We start from the raw sequence: 24,683 nt of genomic DNA on the forward strand, positions 1-24,683 counted from the left end.
TTGGAGAAAGCGGCGGATGGTCGCGCCGAGTCGACTGAATCCTTCGAGGCACCACTAGACGTGGACTCGTGGGTTGTGCCGCTCTTGGCCTTGTCTTGTTGACGCGGAGTCTCGAGAACCTTCGGATCACCGAGTCCTTTGTTGTTGTCGACCGTCTTCGGCGCCGATTTACTCGGCTCGACTGCCTTGACTTTTGTCTTCGGCGTGGCAGACTTCGTCTCGACACCCTTGACCTGTGTCTTCGGATCGACAACACCCTTTTGCTTCGTCGGTGCAGACAGGTCCGAGGCCTTCGATCCGACCAAAGTAATGTGCACTTTCGGTTTCGAGAGGGGCACCAGTGCTTTCACTTGCGTCGAGACCGTTGTTTTCACTTTCGGTTTCGATTTTGCAGGGTGCGGCTCAATAGCAATGTCCGTGGCCGAGCCCGAAGGCGGGCCGTAGAACCCATTGGAAGATCTTGGGTAAGGCCTAGTGGCGATCCCTCGACCTGAGCCTTTTGAAGCGTTTCGGCCCCAATGTCAGTCGGAGTTAGCTCTTTGCTCGAGCTATCTTCCATGGCCCCAAAGGCCCCATCGTCGTCTCCTACCTCGTCGACGACTTCTTCCGCTTCGAGCATTTCAGCGTCCGCGTCGTAGTTGTAGTTGACCTCCGACGCGGGATTCGACAGGTTCTCACTAACTTCCCGGTCAGCTCCCTCATCATCCCCGGCATCGAAAATGTCCACAGGCGCCGGTGCAGTCTGCTGGGCCTCCTGGCGCGCAGCGCGTCGATGCTCAAGCGTCTTCTTGGATCGAAAACGGGAACAAGCCATGCAACTGGCTTCATCATGATCCGGCGACAGACACTTGTTGCACACCGGGTGGACGTCGCTGTGGGGATACTTGGAGTTGCACACGGGACATCTCTTCAACGGGCTCCGTTCCATGATGATCAGTCGATAGGGTCTGTGGCGTCGACTGGGCCTTCCGCGTCGAAAGCACGCGGTTCTCTGGAATCCGGCTCGGAACCGAGCTGGAAAAATCAGGCACCGAACGCAAGACTATACCGACGAAAAAACTAAAGGCCTTTATGCCTTAAAAAAGTTTATATTGATTCCGACTAGAGTGAACCAATATACATCCGAACCCAATGGCGGAAAAAAACAAAAGGAGGATGGAGTCGATGCCCATGAGCACTGCAGTCCAGGGGAGGAGCCACCTATCTCGTGATATTCCGAAGACTCTTCCAGGACAACAATGTGCGATCATCCGGACCCAACACTAGGCGACGATCTATGCACAGATATGAATTCAGCAGCCCACATGCCTCGAACCATATAATTGTGGCACTGAGTGGTATTGTGTGGAGTGTGTGTTGCATTGAGTGCAATGTAATTATGTGGCGTGTAATTATGTGGCACTGAGTAGAATTTGGAGTGTATGTTGCATTGAGTGCAGTGTAATTACGTGGCGTGTAATTATGTGGCACTGAGTAGAATTTGGAGTGTATGTTGCGTTGAGTGCAGTGGAATTATGTAGCATGTAATTATGTGGAGTGTATTTTGTATTCAGTAGAGTGTAATTGTGTGGCGTGTAATTATGTGTTGGTCTGACTTGTTACAACTATGGCAAAGCCAACCAGTCTTGTCTTTGGGAACTATTAGTTTTGCTACTGTGTTTTAGCCATGCTGCACAGTATGCATGGTGCTGTGTAGCATCGCAAAATAATTTGTAAAAAAAAAAAAATATATGATACGAATGACAGTGTCATTTTAAAGGCAAGCACACGTGCCTACAAAATTATGCCAGTGCTTTTTTTTTTAGTTACTAAAAAGGAAAAAAGGAAACCAAGGAGAAGAGCGGAAGCAAAATGGGGGGCTGGTGCAGGTGAGGAAGCAATAGGGGTGATGGTGATGAGAGCCGAAGCCACATGGGGTCAAAAACGACATGGAACAGAGAAATGCAAGGCAAGACAAAAGAACACGGAAGGAACACAGCTGCGAGAGCAGCACAGAGGCAGGGGACGCAACACAAGGGACAGGAACAATGTGGGACACAGAGAAGCACACAGTGAGACAGAGAAACATAGACTGGAGGGGTGGTGTGCATAGAAGCACACAGCAAGACCGGGCAGCATGGAGACGGGATAAGAAGCACACAGCAAAACAGAGCATTACGGAGATAAAGGGGCAGATAAGCACACGAGGGAGACAGCTGGAAAACATGCGCACTCTCGTAGAGCGCAAGGACCTCGTACTATAAGAAAGCATTGGTGACCCAGAAATTGTCCACATCAGAGGAACGAGTGAAGCCCAAGGAGCCACATGGGTGTAAGTCAAGGTACACCGATGGAGGCAAACCCTCGAAACCTGCTTCGACCTCGAGAGAGAATAGCTGGCATGGCAGGGAGAAATAAAAAAGCCAGCTTGATGCCATGCAAGAAAACAGACCCACAGCAGCAGCGAAAAGCTACTCAACATAGATGCTGAAAGCCACCAAAATACTGAGGCACCCAACTACGATGTTGAAAGATTACTCCGCATTGCTGTCCGAGCTCTACAAAGAAAGAAAATCACTTGCAGTGGAATAACAAGCTCTCGGCATTGCATGGCAGGGGAGCGGCGTTCCTTTGAAGTCGGAAGGGTGAGAGGGAACGAGCATATGGGGTGTGAGCGATAACGAAAGTAAGAGGGGGAGCAGGAAGTGAGGCTGAGCACGCGCTGGCGAAGCTTCGCGCTTGAATGCCTCACATGCACTGGGTGTAATCCGCACTCCAAAACCCTCTTGGTAGGATTTGCTGGTGGCCCTCTATATGTCTCGTCAGCAATGCACAAGATTATTGGCAGGCCGAGACCTTAAAGGGGGGGAGGGGGTGGTTCAATCTTAACCAGTGACTTCAAAGCTAGGTATGAGGGGACACTAGCCACCGTTGCCAGGATTTGGAGCAAACTATAGGTGTTAAAACAAGGGAGAAAGACTCCCAAGGTTGCAGTAAGTTTACTTCATTAAAGCTGGCCAAATGTATTTATAACGGTCTGCAGTATGTGGCTGCAAATCACAGCTTGAATCCACCTTTTTCACGATACGCATCAGTCTACTATGGTCAAAGAGGGAGGCTAACTGCAGACAGCAATTTTGTACCAGACCACTGAACCCTGCATAATTACCAGACTATGCTTCTTGTGGCTAGTTTGTACAGGGCCCTATCAGAATGGCCTGATCCTGAAAAAGATCTGTTAAGATCATTCTGATTTGCTGGTGTCAGTCAATAAAACATTCCTAAGGCGGTTCACAATTCCTCCATTTTGAGGTCTAGGGAGGCATGATCAGCCTTACAATTCGGCAACAAATCTAGATACACACACCCTTAAACAATGTCTTGCAAGACACAGCCATCAGTTGATCTGTTGTCAAGCATCTTAGCACTATCCTATTCACCTTTAACATTGTTTAGTCACCCCAAAAAGCCAAAACAAGTGATGAATAAAGTAGAAGAATCGACCAGACCCCTCACTATTGCAAGCCAGATTTTATCAGGGCGAGCTATACTTGGGGCCTTCTCGCCTGTTCTGGTGAGCTGATAAAGAACAGGTGTTCTGTTTACTCGGAAAGTAAAGTAGTAATTAAGATGCCTTTAAATCTTTATCTAGTCCCATTTGCTCTGTGTTTAGAGACAGAGGTCATAAGTCAGTTTAAGTCTTCTTACAAATTACACTTTTCTTTCTGACTGCAGTTCCAGTATTTTGTAAAGTTAACTGTCTGAACATGTTGTACAGAGTGTGAAATATAAGGCTTTAGAGTTTAAATTTGTAATAAGTGAACTGTACAAACATTTCAAAATATATTTCAGTAGTTATGAAAGCCCAATTTTTCAATTGGGGGATGAAAACATTTTCATAGGAAGAAAACAAATGCAAGAACACTTTATTCAATGATGTGCAAATCATGAATAGGTTTGCTGAAACCCAATTTTCACAGATTTCTACACTATATAGTTTGATCAGTAAAACAGCATGCCAGTGGGAAGATTTTTGGCCATTTCAATGAAAACTTACAGTAAGTGAAAGTGTGCAACCAGATCACGCTTTAGTAATATAGGGCCATAAGTTAAAAAAAAATTTTTAGAGATCGCAAACAACCTATTCTAAGAATTGGGTCGTTTGCAATCACAAAAAAATGTTTTTAAGATGTCCAAAAGCAAGATTGAGACTTGAGTTTGCAAATCAGTATTCGGAAGGGGCGTGTTTAAGGCTTCCCTTTCTGATAACGATTAGCAGCGGTATGTATGAATGTTTGTCGCAATACAAATTTTTTTACTGACACCTCAAGAGTGGTGGTAACCATTCACAAACGGGAAGGGATCCACATGGAACTCCTTCCCCTTAGTGAATTTTGATAGCAATATTTACATTTAATTTTTTTTTCTTTTAAAACACATCTTGTTTACCTTGAAGAAAAAGGTGCTGCATTTGCAAAAAGAAAAAAAGTCCAAGTTATTAAAAAGCAATCACAGACATTTCTGGTCTGCTGACACCAGCAGGCCACCATCCCTGTATTGCTGCAAAGCCTAATGGGTCGCAAACTGTAACCTACCTCATTAATATTCATTAAGTATGTCTAATGCGACCCCATTTGGATACCACTATTTCCGACACTGACATTTCTGTACATTAGGACTTTCAATTTCCTAATAGCGATTCGCAAACTATCACAGTTAGGAAATCACAACCCCTAAATTATCTACATCTGGCCCCATATTTATTAAGCGGGACTTTTTAAGCGAACTGAGAAACAACCATGCCCTAATTGCAATGTGTGGAGAAGATAAAACAGCACACAACGCAAGAGGAGTCTTGGGTGCCCGGGTTTATTCAGCCTCAGCATACACAGCACCAGGAGATAAGTGCCACTGTAGTCCAAAATCATACATTCCCCCACAAAACGTAGACTCCTCCAAGACCAGACATCATACGGAAACACTGTATGAAATACAATCTCAACATCTCCCCTTCGCCCGCACCTCCTCCCCTCCTCCCACCCAACAAACCACAATTCTCTCAGGCAAATCAACAGGATGAAAAAGTGGTGCGTGGTCTTTAGTGACACATCCTAAGCAGATTTCCTTCTTGGTCACTGGCTGCCACAGCTTACCCTCACGTCCTGCACATATGATTTTGATCCTCAACAATGAAGGAGGTATACATTTATCACCCCTCAAGATTGTTATTTTTCTCCAAAGTTAATTCATCTGCAACCTTAAAATAGGGTTGACTACTTTACTGCAAAACCTCCTCCTTCTCTAAACAGTTAACCCAATCATTTTCATCTAAAGCACCTAAGTTGCAAACAGCAGCAATAATGCACTCTTCATTCTCCTCCTGTGCGATGAAGGTCACCTTGACAGGTAATCTGCCCTGATGTTCCTCCCACTTGGAATGTGTTGAATGCTAACATTTTATAGCAATAGTTTTTAACTCGGTATGGCTATTCTAGTTGTGAGATCTTTGACAGCATCCCCGCCCTAAGGCGGACCAATGGTTTGTTATCTGTCAACAAACCAAATATTCGTCCCCACACGAATCTTGAACCGCTAAACTACACAACAGCATGCCAGCAATTCTTTCTCAATGACTGAGAACACCTTTTCATTGTCTCGTAGAGCTCTGGATGCAAAACCCACTGTTCTCTCTACTTCATTTGCTATTTGAGACAAAGTTGCCCCTAAATCGCTTTTGCTTGCATCAACCAGGATTAAGCATGGATAGGGAGGGTCCTATGGTGCCCAGATATTTGCGGACCCAATCTCTGCCTGTAAGATAATATAGTTTGACACCATCCCAGGAAAAATGTTTGTTTTCACAAAGCTCTAGAATTCGGTCTTAATGGAGAAATCTTTTATAAACTTACCATAACATTTGCAAACTCCAAAAAGGACTACATTTGTTACTTTTCCCTGGAACGCATAGATATTCTATGCTTGGTTTAGCAAATTCACAGTTCATGTTTGTGATATTAGCCTGTTCAAGTTTTCCTAACACAAACCGCATTGTATCATTCAGCTCTTGAATGTTCCTAGCGGCTATAGGAATATCAGCCCATGTATCTACAAGACCAGAACAGGAGGGAAGTCCTTTTCCTACCTCGCACCCAAGGCCTGGAACGACATCCCCCTCCGCCAAACCCCCACACTGCCCCAGTTCAGGAAAGACCTCAAGACCTGGCTCTTCGGATGACCCAGTCACGCTACAGAGTCACCCCAAACCCCCTTGAAACGCTCGAGGGGGGAGTAACCGCGCTTTACAAACCCCTGACTGATTGAATGAGACCACAAGTTGATTCTTAATATAGTAAACCAAAATGAGTTATGCTGTGTAAAGAGTCCAGGTATCCACAATGAGTGGATAGGGGCTTGCTGTGACAATCCAAAGGTGTTCTACCTAGGCTAGAGTAGTTAAGCAGCCTTAGGCTTATGCGAGAGCAGTGTTAGCCATTTGTTGCACAGTCAATAAATGATGAACACACTCAAAAAGGAGATCCACACCAATTTGGTCGAACTAGTATTTTTATACAGATTTTGAAACCAAGATATAGGAAGCTTGCTCTGTATATACTATACCAAAGTATGGTATAGTATGCACAGAGTCCAGTGGATCCACAAAGGTAGGCAGAGGTAAAAGCAGAAAGCACCTTACTCTCTATTTGTGGTAGTGTGGGCACGCAGCAAGGCTTCATCAGAGGGTACAGAGGCACTGTAAGTGCAGTGCTGCCATTAAGAGTATATGGTGCTGGGAGTTTGCCACTACTAACTCCACAACACCATAATGGCTAAGACTGGGAAGTTTGGTATCAAACTTCGGCACATTAAACCCACACTGATGCCAGTGTGGGATTTAATGTAAAATGCACACCAGAGGGCATCTTCGAGATACCCCCTGATACTCGGCCAACTTCTAGTGACCTGACTGAGTGGCTGCCTAGGGTGCCACCACCAGACATAATTCAGGATCATTGGGTCGAGAGCTGCTGCTCTCAGGGGCCTGAAACAATGCACATTCTGGGATGAGGTGCCAAGCCTCCTCCCAAAGGATGGGCAGTGTTCACGAAGGAGAACCTTCAAAGGCTGCGGCCTTTGTGAGCCTCTCCAGACCATTTGCTGCTTTCAGCAACTGGTGCCCACTGGTTCTACCCCCCACTTTGGGCGGAAGAACCGGCAGGAAAAACAAGTGAGAAAGAGGGGTGTGTCTACCTCTGCCAACTCCACCCCTCAGGTGGCGGAGGTGAGGTGAAGCACAACCTCGAGTCCCTGACATCTTGAGGATGGGGGACCCAGCCAAACAGGGACAGGCTCCTGTCCCCCTCCCACTGGAGAGTGGCAGAATAGGGGGTGTACCCACCCCAGGGAAGGGACCCATTGGTCCCTGCCCTTTACCTATCTGTAACGCCCCTAAATTTAGGATTTAGGGGGCACCCTAAACCTTCCTTCCTCAGATCAAGAAAAGATTAGGACGAAGAGCCGTGCAGCGCTAACAAGAGAACGACGCCCACTGACTTGGCCCCAACCCTACAGACTTGTCTCCCCTCAAACCTGCTCCTGCGAAATCCCATTGTGTCCTACAGCCAGCAACCTCAAAAACCCCGGAGGACCTGCCTGCCTTCACTTCAAAGACTGAATCACCAGTGAACACCAGACTTGTTCAAACTGCAGCTTCTGGTGCCAGCCAGAGACTGCGAATCCAGCCCACTCTGCACCTGCCGAACCCGGACCGACCAAGAGTGGAAAAACACCACGATGGTGGTCACCCCGGCGATCCGGAACAGAGATCGGGCAACCCCTGACCAGCCTCAAGCCTCCAGGCGAAGCCTGCAGCCTCAATCCAGAGGACCGCCCCTACCGCAACCAGAGTGGGTAAGAAAATCAGACATCACAAGGCACCCCTGCACCTGATGCCCCGCAGGCTTGTGTGCCCAAACCAACGGTGCCTAACCAACCCACGGCATCCCAACTTACCCCTCGAAGTGGTGGTCGCACCCAGAAGATCCTCGTCCCCGAGCCAGCAGTGTTTCTTTGTATCGGAGGTTCTCCATTGAAAACAGGGCACCCAACCTCAAAACAGCACCCTGCACCCAGCCACCTTAGTGCTGCTGAGGGTGCACCTTTGGTGCTACTTTGGTCCCCAACTTGCCCTGAGCTAAACCCTAGGATCTTTGCTCTCACAACCTCGTGGCCTGCTTGCCAGCAGTCACCAACCAGAGGTCCCCTATCCCCCATTGGATAACATTGGGCCTCAACACTCTGCACCTGGCCGCCCTAGTGGCGCTGAGGGTGCAACAACAGTGCATCACTGACCCTGGGAGACCCCGGAATCTAACCAGAACCTTAACTGCCACAGCCGTTTACTTACCTGTGAATCTTTAACCTGTTTTCCTTCCATAGGATAACATTGACACGTTTTCTACAAAAAAAGTGTGGAGTTTTGAAAACTGAAAATATTCTTTAAAAATCATGCGAATAACCAAAACGTAATTACTTACCGGTTTCTAGGAAATGTCCCAGTGCTGAATCTAGGTATCCAGCACAGAGTTAGAAAAGTAACGGAAGAAGTAACTTACTTGCAATTTACTGGAAAAGCCTATTCATTTAATGTACTGTATTTGCTAAGTGTTATATACTACTGCTCCCCTGTAAATCAAACAAAGTAACATTTCTATTGCATTGTCAAACTGTTCTATATCCAGTAACTTATTACTGAAAAGTATGTAATGCTTACCTGTACAAGGCTTGCTTGGGTCTAAAATGGTTCTAAAAATATACAACATCCGAAGAGAGACGACCAGGGGCAGATTGTTCTCCCACCTTGCCACCAACTCCTGGAACACCCTCCCCTTCCTCCTACGGCAAACCAAGGCTCTTCTAACCTTCAGGAGGTTACTCAAGACCTGGCTTTTCGAGCAATAGCAGTCCCCTCCCCCCCTCAGCGCCTTGAGACCCTCACGGGTGAGTAGTGCGCTCTACAAATGTTTGATATATTTTTATACAAACACAACAGGCCTAGAGTTCAGTTCGAGTGTGTGAATTTATTTCCGGACTCAGTGTGTACATCAAATGTTTAACACTGTCCTCCAATACTGCCTTACTGCTTGACCAAGCTATCACTATTAGAGAGTAAGGTTCTATCTAACTTTAACCTCTGCCTACCTCTGGGGACACTTGGACTCTATACACACTATACCTCATTTTGATGATGTATATATATAGAGCCAGTTTCTTACAGTAGACTTTTATGCAATACTTTTAAATGACTGGCAAAAGGTTTGTATGGCAAAGAGTACTTTGCATGTGCATGAAATGCTTTTCAGTACAGAAAAAGATACTTTGTATTCAGGAACACACTTAGAACAACACAGTGAGTAACTATTGCAATCCTATGGGAGGAAAGACCGGCAAGTGACTTACAGGTAAGTAAACAGTTTTGAGATTCAGTCTTCAGGGGCTTTGGTGAACACTGGGCCAGGGTCGGACAAAGGTAGGCACTGAACCACCAGAGGCATTGAGGCAGGCGGGTGCAGAGGTCACTAGGCCCAATGATATCCTATGGAAGTTAGGGGCACCTCTAAGAGGTACCAATTACAGGTAAGTACCTGCGGCTCAGGGACACAGGCCCTGCGGGCTAAATGTCAACACTGAAGGGGCCTTTAAACAGCACAGAGACTACACCACCAGCGGCCCTGGGGCGGCCGGGTGCAGAGTGCAAAAGAGGAGTCCAGGACCCAGCGGAAACCAATGGCGATCGTGGGTTGGGGAAAACACCAGCAGGCTTGGTTTGGAAGGCTGGTTGAAGGAATCCAACAACTGGGAAGTTGGATAGTGGGGGGGACGCCCGGACACAGTCAGTTGGGGACTCCTAGGCCTGGAGGCTGCGGGTGCAGGGGTGTCTGGTTTCTCTCCCCAGATAAGATCACAAGGACCCTCAGGTTGAGGCTGCAGGTGCTGTATGGAAGGTCAGGAGAGGTCATCCAACGCTGGATTCCAGGTCAGGATTGCCAGGGAGATTTCACTGGGTTGGTGGACCGCCTGGACTAAGACTGTGGGCGTCTGGTGCAAGTGTTGCAGATTCACCTGGATCCAGAGTCCTTGTGTTGGTTTCTTGCTGGACAAATACGGTCTTTGTTGAAGGAAGCACAGTTCCCCTGGAGGTTCTTAGGGGGTTGCTGGCTGCAGGCCCCAAAGGTTTCTTGTAGAAGGGTCGCTGGAGGAGGAGACAGCCCGGTAGTCATTTCCTGCACAGCTCTTTGGTCGTTCGTAGGTCACCGAATCTGAGGAACAAGGTTCAAGGGAGCCTTTAAATACTAAATTTAAGGGCGTTACAGAGGTTGGGGCAGTAGCCAATGGCTACTGTACCCTAAGGTGACTACACCTATTGGGTGCCCCTTCCTATTGGGCATAATTCTCCAATTCCAGATGGAGAATTTCTAAGAAAGGGGTTCACCTCCGCTCCTGTTGGCCCTAGGGGTCTGCCAGGCTAAGTTGAACACTCCTACGCTGCTACTAATTTTCCCACCTGTACAGCGGCCAAAAGTGGGGCTTGGACGTGGGCGGCAGGCACTGGTTGGAGCGGCCCAAATCAGCACATCACAAGGCGAGAGCCTTTGAGGCTCATCTCCAAGAGTTGCTGTTCCTGTCAGTGGAGGTGTGAAGCACGTCCACCCAGAGCAGGCTTTGTTCATGGCCTCAGAGAGCACAAAGGCTCTCACCCCATGAGGTCAGAAACCGGTCTGGTGGTGTCTGGCTGGCAGAGACCAGTCAGCCAATACACTAGAAGTTGGTCGTTTTTCAGTGTGCATCTCCAAGATAACCTCAGAGTGAATTTTGTAATAAATCCCACACTGGCATCAGTGTGGGTTTATTATGCTGAGAGATTTGGTATCAAACTTCTCAGCTTTCAGTAAAGCAATCGTGGAGCTGTGGAGTTAGTGTTGACAAACACGCAGCCCATGTACTCAAAATGGCTTCACTGCACTTACAATGTCTGTGAATGGCACAGACACTGTAGGGGTATATTGCTCCTACAGCTATGCCCTCACCTGTTGGATGGTGCACCCTGCCTTAGGGCTGTGAAGCCTGATCAAAGGGTGACTGAGCCAAGCAATAGGCAGTGTTGGTGGGCATGGCACAGTGATAAATGCCAATGCGACTCTTCAGTTTGGTCTGCTCCAAAACATGCAGCCTGCAATGGCAGTGTCTGGGTGTTAAGGTCTCTCTGGTCAAAAGGCTCTTGGTACCAAGGGTACCTTTTATAAGGGACTTACATGTGGACCAGAAGGTGTGCCAACTATGGAAACAAAGGTGCAGTTTTGTGAAGGAACACAGGTGCCAGGGTCTGGTTAGCATAGTCCCAGCACACACACCTTCAAGTTAGCATCAGTTGTCTGACAAAGCGTTAGAGAATAACCATGCAACAATTACTACATTTATCAATACAAAACTTTTGATACCAAACACTCTGTTTCAGTGAAGCCATCATGTAGCTGGGGTACTTTTATTCACCAGTGTCCAGTACATATCCTGAAGATGGCCTCCCTGTTCACTTGCAATGTCTGCTAGTCGACCTGACATCGCAGGGGCATGCAGATACGTCCAAACATGTAATACAATGCACCCTGCCTTAAGGATGTAAGGCCAGCTGTAGGGTTGACTGGCATTACATGCAGTGTCTGCAGGAAGGACACACAGTAGGTGTGCCAGGTCGTGCCTTCACTTTTGTCTGCACCATGTCACGCAGCCTACAAAAGCACACAAGTGTAGTGAGGGGTCCCTTAGGGTGACAACACATGCTGCAGCTCTTAAGGACCCTCTTTAGTATCCGGGCCAGGTATCACAGCTACCATCTACTAGGGACTTACAGGGGTGATAAAGGCATTGCCAACTGGTGAACAATTGTACAGTTTTGGGAAAGAGCTCTGGCACTGGGGACCTGATTAGCAGGAACCTAGTGCACGTTAAGATGAAATCACATTGTTTACCAGGCAAAGGGGGTGGGGGGGTAGGCATGTTTAAAGAAGGGCACTTAACTACATATGCTCAACAAAACCTCAAAATAAAACAAATGGGGGCTGAATGTTTAAGTAATTAACCATCAATCATATATAAAAAGGTTTGCTACATATGAAAATGTTTACTCGCCAGCATAGCAGCCTTCTTTACGACTGTTTGCACACAGCCAACAAGCACGTTAATCTTGAAACAACCCTCGTTAAAGAAGAATCCATGTTTACTGCTTACAGTAGGTGTTGGCAGATACGCAACTAGTCAGATCAGCACGAAAATACAGCAAATTATGCCACCTGACAAAATATTTTAATAAGAAACTCCTGAAGGAAGTACTTTAAATTAATTTTTCTTATACTGAAGTTTTGCCGTTAAGATCCAATCAAGATCGAATCAAACTCAATTAATGAATATCATTTTTGTAGAAAGAATTGGAGGGAAAAACAAAAAGACAACAAAAAAATATAAAAGCACGTATTCTGTGTATATATGAATTTGCAAAATGTCCAGTGTGGTGAACAATACAACTCAGCTTGCAACCAAACTCTTAAGAGTGAAAATACAAAGGATTTCAATATAAATAGTTCTACTTATATAGGCTGATGTATGTACACATAATAGCCGTACAGAGTAGATGATCTTAAATGCCCTACCTATTTTGTTCCACCTGACAAAATAGGTCAGTGCCAAGAACTTTATACTGCATACCTCATATCTGGCTTAGTCAGAAAATATCGGCAATAATTTACTTTGCTACTTTAAATTAATTCAAAGCATCAAACATGGTCATGGATTCAGAAAGCACGTTAAAGAAAGCTCCTCCATCAAGAGCAGGATTGTTGGTTTAAATAATCTTTCAAGAGTATGAAATCAACTTGGCTTTGAATTCAGCAGACCAACACAATTGTCACTTCTCTTGGAAAGAAGGGCAACATAAGCATTGCCTTCCCCAGTATTGCTTTTGACCCAAAGCAATTTTTATTTTCGAAGCTAGCGGGTGCAGCTCTAGAAAAGGCATGTGGATACAAAAAATTAAGGTTGCAAGGAAAATGTAAGAAGGGGAAAAAATAAACTACAAGATAGAAAATGTGGGGTGGTAAAATTAAATAAAATGGTATAATGCAATTACAAAAATAGCTTAGTTGGTGAACTTTCAAATATGCCAGAAAAAAGGTTGTCCAGGAGGGGTTAAGTCTTCAACAGACTTTGGAAAAAAACTGCAATGCTTAGGTGGCACAACGTTCCCTCTCTTGATGCCACAGAATATTTAACCATAAATAGTGTAATTAAATGCTGGGAACTTATTTTTGCTCAAACCCCATACATGTATTGTTTTGTACCTACCTGCAGTCTCTTTCATTTTAACCAGCACAAAGGCACCAACTTGACTTGGCGAATACATTTTTCCATGTGCTTCAACCCAGGCATCTCCATTAGAGGCGCGAACAATTTTGAACGGAACATTTTTACTGTAAGGGAAAACACAGACAGTCAGAAAGGTTTAAGTTGAGTTACAACAAGCACCAAATTACTAAAATAGTTTTTGTTAATTAACAGGTGTGCATCTTTTTGGCCGTACATGTAGAAACTGACCGTGAAGTAAAAATACAAAATCTCTTAACGGGCAATAACAGAACACATTAGTCAGCACGCTGGCACCTAAACCAAGACTATTAAGCTTGCCCAATAGTAATTTGTAAAATAGAGTCTGTGGACTTGCTGACCTACAGGCCTACCACATCCACTTCTTTTCTACAATCAAAGCACGGGGATATTAAGTGATTTGCCCAGAATCACAAGATGTTCAGCATCATTGCGGGGACTCAAATCCAGTTCCCCAGATTTGAGGTTGACCGCCCTAGCCGTTAAGCCAGTGCCTAACAAAAGGGAACTGGGTTATAGTCTCCACATTGACGCTGAGCATCCTGTGATACTAGACAAATCACTTAATCTCCCCTTGCCTAACAAAAATGAATGTGTCCTCATGTAACGCAACTGGTGCTGTGTAAAGAGCTCCGATACCCGATTCGGGTCAACTTTGCGCTATATAAAATTCTGTAAAATAAAAATAAATAAAAAATAAAAGTATAGAGTTACACAGCGGAAAGAAAAAAACTGTTAAAGTGGTCTAGTACAATAACCCCTTGCATTGGGCCATGTGCTTTCATTATGCTTACTTTAGAATAGCTGTTTCCCAAATGAAGCTGATCAAAGTATACCAAAGGGATGTTTCATACTTAAAGATTAGTCAACATTTTCAGATCTGCTTGGTTGACTGTAGGATAGCCCTTTTTGACAAGTTCCCCAGCTTCACAATGGCTTCACTGAAAATAGCTTTGTTTGGTATAAAACACCTTGTATTGATAAACCCTCAGATTCCAGTGATGGATTTACAAATGCATGCACCCTGAGGGGCACCTTAGATGTGCCCCCTGAAAACCTACCAGCTTCTGGTGTGCTCGCTGACTGGTTTCTGTGAGCTTGGCACCCGAAGCACTGTTCTGACTTCCTAAGGAGAGAGCCTCTGCTCCCAGGAGACCCAGAACTAACGCCTGCTTGGGAGGAGGGTGTAACATCCCCTCCCACAGGATGACCTGCTAATTTACTTTTCTAGACCAGCAAGCTTCAAAGAGCTGCCTTTGGAATGTGATTCTGGATCCTGCCGCAGGAGAGGAAGCTGCCCACTTTGTCCTGGACCCCTTGGCACCTGGACAGGTGGAGAAATTAGCTAATCAGGTAGGGTGGCACTTCCAGGCTTTTGCCACATCTAAGGTGGGCTACACTTAGGTGGTCAAGAATTTTGAGAGGTAGCCATCTTTGTGATGGCAAACTTAGGAATTCTGGGAAAGGGTTATGCATACTTCCCACTGGAAGTGGTCATACGGCGGGACCCCAAGGATCATTAGCCCTTGGCTACTACCCCACTAATGCCCCTAAATTCAGTATTTAGGGGGGTCCCTGGTACCAGAGAATCAGATCCCGATGACCTAAGCATCACTCGCGGAAAATCGCGCCAGAGTTGACTCGTCCTGCAGCTGTTGATTTCAGAAACTTGGGAGGGCAGCCTGCCTTCGATAAAGAACCAAGACCTCCCGCAAGACAGCTGAACTGTTCCCTGCATCTCACAGTAACTTTAAAAGAAAGGGCTCCGAGGCCTCCAGAATCACCAAAACCCAACACCTGGAGCGACCACTGCACTGGTCGCTCCAAGCTTGAGTCGAAGTGGGCCAACTGTGTCATCAAGGTCCCCCAGCCCTACAGAGTCAGAGTACATTGTGGTTTCACCCCTAGTGGACCCTCCACTGTCGCCAGGAGCCTCTGCTCGCAAGCCTCTATCCACCGTTCCGGTAAAGAAAAACCTTAGCCTAAGGACACCTCTGCACCCGTCGCCCCTGGGCTGTGGGGAAGAGGACTAAAGGTTTACCTAAATCCCAGGTCATTGTGAGGCCTGAGCCCCCTGGTAGTTCATCCAGGCTGGCCACTTAACCAGAGCCTGCAGCCTCTCTTTTCCGAGACCCATCGCCATAGAATAATATTGGGCCCCCGGTGCAGTTTTGCACCCTGCGCACTGCTTCCCTCGTGCCACTGGTGGTGTACTGTTGATGCTGCCTTGGGCTTGGCCCACTATTCACCTTAACGCCTGGAGATTGGTCCAAAAAGTCATTGCAGAACTCAATATTCCACTGTCTACTTTTTGAACTGAAAAGAAATCACATTTAAAAACATACTTACCTGAAACACTTTACTCCAATGCTTACACATATGTAAAAGATACTTCCTATTTTTATAAATTGGTGTGGATCTCGTTCTTGAGTTGCCGGTTTCATTTACTGATCATTGTGTCTATTTGCAGGTATCTTGCACACCTCTCAGTTAGGCCTAAGGCTCGACCACACTGCCCCCAAATAGAGCACCTTGGGATTGCTAGAGCAAATCCATGTCTACTTATAAGGGAAACCTTGGACTCTTCAAACCGAATATCAGATTATTGATAGACGTAAGGAGCCAGCTTCCTACATTGACACATTACTAGAAAATCAGGTTGCTTTGAGGAGCATCAAGTATACTCTTAAAATATTCTTATTCAGATAGATCAGCTTCGGCTGGACTATTCCTACTGGAGCACGACCAAGACTGATTTGTATAAGGCGGCTCTCTGTCTAGAATGGCTAAGTGGGCTAAAAGCAATGGTCTGGCATGTAGCCCTTAACATAATGCCAATGGTGAGCATAATTCATGAATTTCTTCCTTAACCTTCTTGTTTTTCTAGATGATACACCAAACCGTGTATTCTAAGTACAAGAAAGAACTATACTGAACAGATAGTACTGCAGACACCAGTTTGTTTTTATAGAACACTCTTGGCCACAAATCAGCTGCATTTAGTAGTGAATAACCAAGCCTAACCTATTACAATGAATAGTCTAGAAAGAGGACTAAAGGATGTTATTTCTCTCCTGTGAAAACTCTTTGGGAAAAAAAATGTTTTGCTCTTGCCGATCCTTCCTGCAAACCCATCAAACCGGGAGCCAGTCACACTACATTGATAACTTATAATATAGGGCCATATACCAAAACATTCATAGTAAAGTTAAATTCAATTAGCAGTTTAGTACCCCCTATAACTACCTTAATCCCATCTTTCTTAGTTGGTCCTACTAAGCCCTCTGCATCTTACCCGATTTGCCTAATTTTTATCTCCAGGTTCACGTCACTGTCTTCTCCGCTTCAAATGATACAGGTTATATTTTGCTTATTGACCGGTGTGCGTTTGTTAGGGGTTTCCTAGTTCCATACTGTAGGAAGCTGGCTCTTTACACAGTACCTCTTTTTGGTCCACAATACAAAGTCCAGGCAAAACCAGACTGGTTTACAGAGGCACAAATATCCCAAATGCTCTTTTGTGGTTGTGTGGGCAAGCAGTTGGGCGTATCAGGGTATAATGTTAAGCATTTGTTGAAAGACAATAAATCAGATGAATTTGGAAAAATAAGTCTTATTTTCATATAAATTTGTATTTCAAGAAATCCGATAGCAAGTAAATACTTAATAGATTGATTGTAGCAGGTGAGTAAAAGGTTCACTTAAATGCGTCCTTATGCACAATGCTTTACTATGTGAGAAAATACATGTATAGCATACAGTTATTTGCATTTGGTTTCTAATGGTCTCCTTCGGGACTTAAGGTCGTGGGGGCCAAGGTCCAAAGTACCACCAGCAGATTATCATTACCTACCCTGGAGCATCTGGAAGCAGAGGTGCTAGTCCCGTTGTTAGCTGTGCACGCTGCACAGGGCAAGACAAGGTGGGACACCTAGAAACAGGCTACAGAGGGGGACTTTGGGACAAGTCCAGGAGCTTTCAACAGGGGCTTGGGTCACAAGGGTCCAGGGGCCAAGGGAGCACAGTCGGCTTGTTGGTACCCGGGCTGGAGGGCTCAGGTGAAGAGCATATAGGTCTGGAGGGCTCAGAGTCCTGGAGCCTTGCGGTCGTCTGTCTTGACAGTTGAGGGTGCAAAAATCAGGACAGCTGGGCAATTCTGGAAGTGGGTCTCTGCGGTGCGAATGTCCCTCTACGGCTGCTTGTCTTGGAGTCCAGACTGGACTCTCACAGTTTTTGCTTGGTGCAAAGGGTCCGATCCCCGTGGGTATTGGTCCTGTGCGTCTCCGGTCGGTCCTGGTGCCCTTTCACTTGGTAGGGGAAATATCGGACCTTCAGGAGCACAGGGAACTATTCCTGAGGAGCTACTGCGCCGGGCTGGTGGGGGAGCGAGCAGCAACTCGGTAGACCGGTGTAGGAAGCTGGCTCTGTATATACTATACCAAAGTGAGGTTTAGTGTGCACAGAGTCCAGTGGAACTCCAAAGGTAGGCAGAGGTAAAGTTAGATAACCACTTACTCTCTATTTGTGGTAGTGTGATCGAGCAGTAAGGCTTTATCAGAGGACAGCGTTAAGCATTTTTTTATACACACTCAGTCAGCAAATGAATTCACACACTCAAAGACTGAACTTGAGACCAATTATTTTTGTATAAAAATATTCTTTTAGTTATTTTATTTTCTAGAACGAAGCAAGCCCGGCACAAGTAAGTGATAAATACTTTGCAGTAAATATACAGTTGTAACAGTTTGAATTGTAATTGTATATGAACTTTGTTTTACAGTACTGTTACTGAGAAATGCAATGCTTTGAAAATACAGTACATATACTTTGCATAGGCTTTGGAGTTAAATTACAAGTAAATTACTCTTTAGATAATTTTTCTTAAACAGTGCAGTTTACCTGGATACTGCAGTGGGACATTCCCAGAAAACAGGCAAGTAAAAGCGTTTTTTATTCGGTACAGTTTTAAAAGGATTTCTTAGATTTTCCAGCTCCACACTTAGAAACCTTTCATAGAACAGCCAATGTTATCCTATGGAGGAAAATAGTGTTAACGGTTCAAAGGTAAGAACTTTGTTGTGGGAGTTTGTATTCTGGGGTTGGTCTCAGGGGTCCCCCAGGGTCAAGGATGCACTCTTGTAACACGCTCAGCAGCACTAGGGAAGTCGGTGCGGAGGCCCAATGTTATCCAATAGAGAATAGGGGGCCTCCAGTTAGTGGCTGCTGAAGAGCAGGCCACTGGCTAGTGGAAGCAAAGCTCCTGGACTTAAGTTCAGGGCAAATGGGGGTTTAGGCCAGCACAAAAGATACACCTTCAGCGGCACTGGGGCGTCCGGGTGCAGAGTGATGCTTTGGCATCAGAAGCCCTGTAGCTTTCAATGAGGAGTCTCCGGTTTGCAAAAGCACTGCAGGCTCGGGGACGAAGGTCTTCTGGTTGCGACCACCACTTTGAGAGATATGTTGGGGGTTGGCTAATCACCGTTGGTTGGGCCACCCAAGGCTGTGGGGCATTGGGTGCAGGGGTGCCTTTTAGGGTCGGATCTTCTTAGAAGCTCCTGGTCGCAGTTGGGGGGGGCCTTCCGGATTTAGGCTGCAGGCGTCGGTTGGAGGCTTGAGGCAGGTCAGGGATCGTTGGTGGGTGCAGAGCGGGGCGGATTTACGGTTTCCTGCCAGGGCCAGAGGTTGGAGATAAACAAATCCAATGTTCACTGGAGACAAAGTCTTTGGGAATGAAGACAGGCAGGTCCCTCCGGGTTTCTCAAGGTTGCTGGCTGCAGGACACACCAGGATTTTGCAGGAGCATTTTTGAGGTGGAGACGGGCCGGTAGGACTGGGGCCTAATCATTAGGCGTCTTCCTTGGGTTAGCTTCGGCACAGCCTTTCAGTTTTTTTTTTCTTGTAGGTTCTTGTCCGAGGAAGCAAGGTTCAGGGGTTCCCCTAAATACTAGATTTACGGGTGTTACAGGTAGGTAAAAGGTTAGGACCAATGGGTCCCTTCCCTGGGGTGGGTACAAGCCTTTTAAGCTTCCCCTTAATGGACCCTGCCCATACTGGGGGAGGAGGCTTGGCACCTCGTCTGAGGATGTGCATTGTTTCAGACCCCCCCCCCAGAGCAGCAGGCTCTTGACCCAGGGGTCCAGAAACATGCCAGCAGCCACTCAGCCTGGACACTAGTGTTAGATCGTTTTGCAGGGGGCATCTATAAGATGCCCTCTGTGTATTTTTCATTAAATCCCACACTGGCATCAGTGTGGGTTTAATGTGCTGATAAGTTTGATACCAAACTTCCCAGTTTTCAGTAAAGCCATTATGGTACTTTGGAGCTCGAAATGACACTATATACTCTTAATGGCATTACTGCACTTACAAGGCTTAAGAATGGGCTTAGATACTGTAGGGGTACATGGCTTATTCACATGTACCCCCACCATAGGTATAGTGCACCCAGCTAGAGGGGTGGCTGACCTATGCCAGGTCAGTGGGTTGTGGGCTCGGCACATGTCGAATCTTCACTTTGTTCTGCACCAAAACACACAGCCTGCAAAGGTAGTGGGTGTGTGTAAAGGTACAGGGTCTCTAAGGGTAGCACAATAAGTGCTGCAACTCTTAGAGGTCTTCCTTGGCCACAGTGCCCTTGGTACCGGTGGTACATTTACAAGGGTCTGACCTGTGGCCAAAGACTACCAATTGGGATTTGTGAGACAGAACATAGGACATGGGTTTGGCAGGCACTCAGGGCACACTCAGTCAAAGTACATCAGAAGTTTAACAAAAAGTGGGGGCCACTATGCAAAAAGAGGGCCCTTTCTTACAATCTGTCATTGGATCAGTGTGGGTATATAAAGGTGAGATGTTTGACATCAAACATCCTAAGGTTCCTTGAAGCCATCATGTAGCTGGAGAACTCTTTTACCAGTGTCTGGCACATGTACTCAAAATGACTTCCCTGTCCACTTGTAACATCTAAAAACAGACTTGGACATCACAGGGGCCTATCTGCTCATCAAGATATGGCCTTCTGTAGTGGTGACCTACCTATACTGCATGAAGTGCCTGTGGGATGGCACATAGGAGGCATGTCATGTTTTCCCTTTTCTCTGCACCATGATGCGATGGCATTTCTCATGTTGGCACGGAGGATTCGCTTAGGCTGATAATACATGCTGCAGCTCCTAGGGAGCGCCTGAGTCTCCTTGCCCTACGTACCAGGGGGTACTGTTACCTCCAGACTCGGTGAGGACTGATCACCTCTTTCAATAAAGACTCGAGACTCCCAAGAACAGCAGCCCTGTCCACAAAAGAAGATCAAGAACCTGCCAAAACAAGAATCCCTGCTCCAGGACTGGCTTCTGCAACCGCCGTCCAAGACCCATGTCCAGTGGGCCTACTAGTCCTGAAGTGGTTTCCTAGCGGTCCTGACCTCCAAATCGAGTGTGTCCCCTCCAAGGTCCAGTGTGGACACCTGCTGCCTTTTCACGACAACCCCCCTTCAACCGCAACCTTCCAGTAAGGAGAAAACCTGGCAGACACCCCTGCAGCCTCGGGCCATGTGTCCGGTCGATCAGGTCCAAAGGTATCCAAACATCCACCTGCATCCGAAGTTACTAAACTGGCTGTTGGCTTGCTGACAGACTGCTGCAGACTGGGCTTTAACAAATCTCCAGTGGAAAGCATGGGGCCTCTGACACAGCATGAGCACTCTGCACCCGGACGCCCCTAAAGCAGTGGGTGATGCCTTGGTCCTCCTTTTGCCCTCACCTAAACCTCAAGAGATCTTCATCCTAGCTCAGCATTGGCCTGCCCATGAGCAGCCTCCAACCGATGTGCCTCTAGTCCCCTTTGACTAGCTTTGGCACCCATGCCCTCTGCACCCTCCCTAGTGCAGCTGGTGGTGTACCTTGGGTGTAGAATTTAACATTGGGGAAACTTGGTTCTACCCCCAAAAGGACTACACAAAGTCATTTTACTTACCTGTAATTGCTACCTTAGTTTTTCCCATTGGATTGCATGGTGTGGCCTTTCTCTGAAAAATGTTCCAAGTGTTTACTCTGCCTTGCATTGCAACTTGTCTACAAAGGAGTTGTCCTGCTTACTGATGTACAGCAGTGCCTAAACGGTATTATCAGTTTTGCATCAAGCTAGAAGAGTAACTGAGAAGTAACTATAAAGTAACTTGAAGTAATTTCACATATTCTAAAAAGTTTACAACACGTTTCATACTGCAAAGTAACTTGTATGCTTCTACAAAACCAGTACCCATCGTATTTTGAAAAGTATTACTGCTTTGAAAGAATCACTGACATGCACCTAATTAATTCTAGGTTCTAGTAATAAAATAACAAAGTAACTTTTTTTAAACAATTTTTCTGGATTCAGTCTGATTGTGTGACATCGTTTCTTGCCTGAGTGTGAAAAATAAATGCTTAACACTACCCTCTGATAAGCCTGACTGTTCACCCACACTACCACAAAAGAGAGTATGCTAGTACGTACTTTACCCTCTGTTATACCTCTAGGACTCCACTAGACTATGCACACTATACCTCACTTTGGTACAGTATATAGAGAGCAAGGTTCCTACACTTCTGCAATAAAAAAAATATTAGAAGAGTGTCACGCTTTCATATATTGTATTCATTTTCAGAAAAGAAAGCCACCTGGACTACAAAGCTGAAGAATTTAAAGAATGAATGTGCTGCCAGGGTGAGCAGATGACAAAATTAAAACTCAAAAGATGGCATCTGTGCATAGACTCCATTTGTTAAATATTCTGCAGCTTGAATGCACTATTTTAGCTACTGTAATGAGCTGCTGCCATTATGACTACCAGTTTCTACTTTATTTGAAAACATTCTAAATTAAAAGTGTCCCTATGCAAACGTTTACTATAGCTATCCTTCTCAGTTTCATTTTTTTCATCACCTATTATTGTAATGTATGCACACATACTACTACAGTCGTGCCTGCAGAGCTAGGAGTAAATACTAGGGTACACTATTAAAAAAAAAAAAGAAAAAAGGCTCTTAGCATAATGCAATATATGCTACAATGAATAGGTGATGGGGTCTTTACTTACAGATCTTTTTGTACTTCAGCGTCATCAAATCGTCGCCCTATTAGGCGTTTTGTAGCATAGAATGTATTTTTGGGGTTAGTCACTGCCTGTCGTTTTGCCGGCATTCCCACCAAACGTTCACCATCTGCCGAAAAAGCTACAACAGACGGGGTAGTTCTGGCACCTTCAGCATTTTCTAATACCTGAATGAGAGGTGGGGGACAAAATTAGTTTTGAAGAGTGCTTTAGCAAACAAGGGCAAAACAAGGCGGGAAAAAACTTTAAGTTACCTTTGCTTGTTTTCCTTCCATCACTGCAACACAGGAGTTTGTAGTGCCCAAATCAATACCAATCACAGCTCCCTTTATTGCTTCAGAGCTGTTAAAATAAAAAACGAATTATAAATACATCAAACAAATCACAATTAAGCTCAGCGATGTCAAATTGAAACAAACAAATTGCTCTAACACATCATACAGAGAATATTTACAAATATCAGGGGAAAAGACACCGCAATGTCTAGCAGGATTATGTTCTCTACAATCTGGGAAAATAATCTGCTTCACTGCCACTTTCTTAAATGAACAAATAGGCTGATCTGTGGAGCAAAACATTTTTAAATAGAATTTCCATATCCTCACACAACACACATTATGTTAAAATTAGTTCCGAAAACATCAGCATAATTCCTCTTATAAAAGTCTCTCTTTACGGTGTTGGCTACTGCTCAAATTAAACAAGCATAATAAAGTAAAGTAAAAATTTGGTTGTTTCCCTTTGAATAGAAACACTATGCAGAACAGATGCTTGGCACCAACTGCAAATAATCAAGGCATCACCCTAGGTTTAGTTTGTGTTGAGGGAACTAGCCACACCAAACCATTTGTAAACTTAATATTTGAAAAAGTGCCTCGGGTGGCAAAGATTATAAGTAACTTCACTGTTAGTCAGTAATTCTTTATTCGATAGTTTAAAAAACATCAAAAAAGTACACATCAACAGTTTTAAAAAGAGAGAATTACGTTAAAATGACTTTCCAATTCATTAATTCAATGTAAAAAACAATTATCAAAGTTCACCGCACTGGGCCCTTCAAGCACCAACCCCTCTGGTACTTCTTAACTTACAGCAGTCTTAATAAAATTCATAATACAGCACAATGTCCAAGGGTCATGGGCTCTTTGCAAGAACAATAAAGCCAATTTAGCGTGGCAGAACTTCTCGTCTAGGATACTTAAAAAGGACACAAAAGTACAAAGGGAAGGGTGTCCTGCGGAGACAAATTGTCGCAGCCGCAAGCACCCTTCGGCTCAATAGTGTGCGTAAAACCTGGCGGCTCTGCCAGTATACGAGGTAAAAGATTGAGCCTAAAATGAGTCATAAGAACCTATCCTGGACATTATACATCACATACAGGTAAGGCTCCATACCCTCTGTGTTCTTAATGGAGCTATAGGCGAGTACAGTATTCTTTAACAACTCCCGTTTAATCCTTGCTCCGGCAAGATGAGCAGCCAGCAAAATTTTAATTTTCCGTTTATCCGACGATACAATGAAACTAGGATTAGTAAAAAGATCCCTCTGATCAATACCCTCCAGGATGGACTTGACATAGTTTAGCCAAGGAATTTTTAATCCTTTATCCCTGGTCAGGCAGTCCCTCAATATTTGTCTTGAGAAATCTGCCTCAGGGTTAAGCCCATATTTTTAACCAGGCAGTGATAGGTCTGATCTTGAGTTCATCTTCTAGATAAGATCTCGATAATTCCTTATGAGCAATTACAGCTGGGGAACTCTGTGGGACCCTAAGGATCCTACGCATACATTTGTTTTTCACAAGTTGCAGTTGCTCTACATTGACATAACCCCAGACTTCTGAGCCATACGTTGCTTTGGCCCAGCCAATCAAACCATAAAGGTTCATAACCTGTTCTGGGGACCACGGGCCCAACCTCCGCCCATAGTTTAATATGGCCCCATTTGTGGAGATCAATTTTGTACATCGATCCTCCACTAGGGATTTAAACGTTAGTGCCTCATCGAAGAGTAGCCCCAGGTAAGAAAAAGAGGGAATTATCTCCATCGGTTATTCCCTATGTTATAGGTAAAACTCTTACAAGGTTTAGCTCCTGCCTGCATTACAAAGGACTTATTCAAATTCACTGTCAGATCCAGGGAATCCATACATTTTACAAACCCATCTATCAGGCTTTGCAGG

At 45.3% G+C, this 24,683-nt stretch overlaps 1 protein-coding gene across 1 annotated transcript in view; it reads right to left on the bottom strand.

Annotated features, from left to right (window-relative positions):
* Positions 1-24,683, bottom strand: part of HSPA9 (heat shock protein family A (Hsp70) member 9) — a 373,785-nt gene that overhangs the window by 273,932 nt on the left and 75,170 nt on the right. The window contains exons 3-5 of the mRNA XM_086931445.1: positions 22,756-22,843; positions 22,487-22,668; positions 13,372-13,496 (exon numbers count right to left, since the gene is read on the bottom strand). Of these exons, the coding sequence (XP_086787571.1) occupies positions 13,372-13,496; positions 22,487-22,668; positions 22,756-22,843 (395 nt within the window). The remainder of the gene's footprint in view (positions 1-13,371; positions 13,497-22,486; positions 22,669-22,755; positions 22,844-24,683) is intronic.

Source organism: Lissotriton vulgaris, chromosome 7 (assembly GCF_964263255.1).
Source record: "Lissotriton vulgaris chromosome 7, aLisVul1.2, whole genome shotgun sequence".
In the NCBI taxonomy this organism is placed as follows: domain Eukaryota; kingdom Metazoa; phylum Chordata; class Amphibia; order Caudata; family Salamandridae; genus Lissotriton; species Lissotriton vulgaris.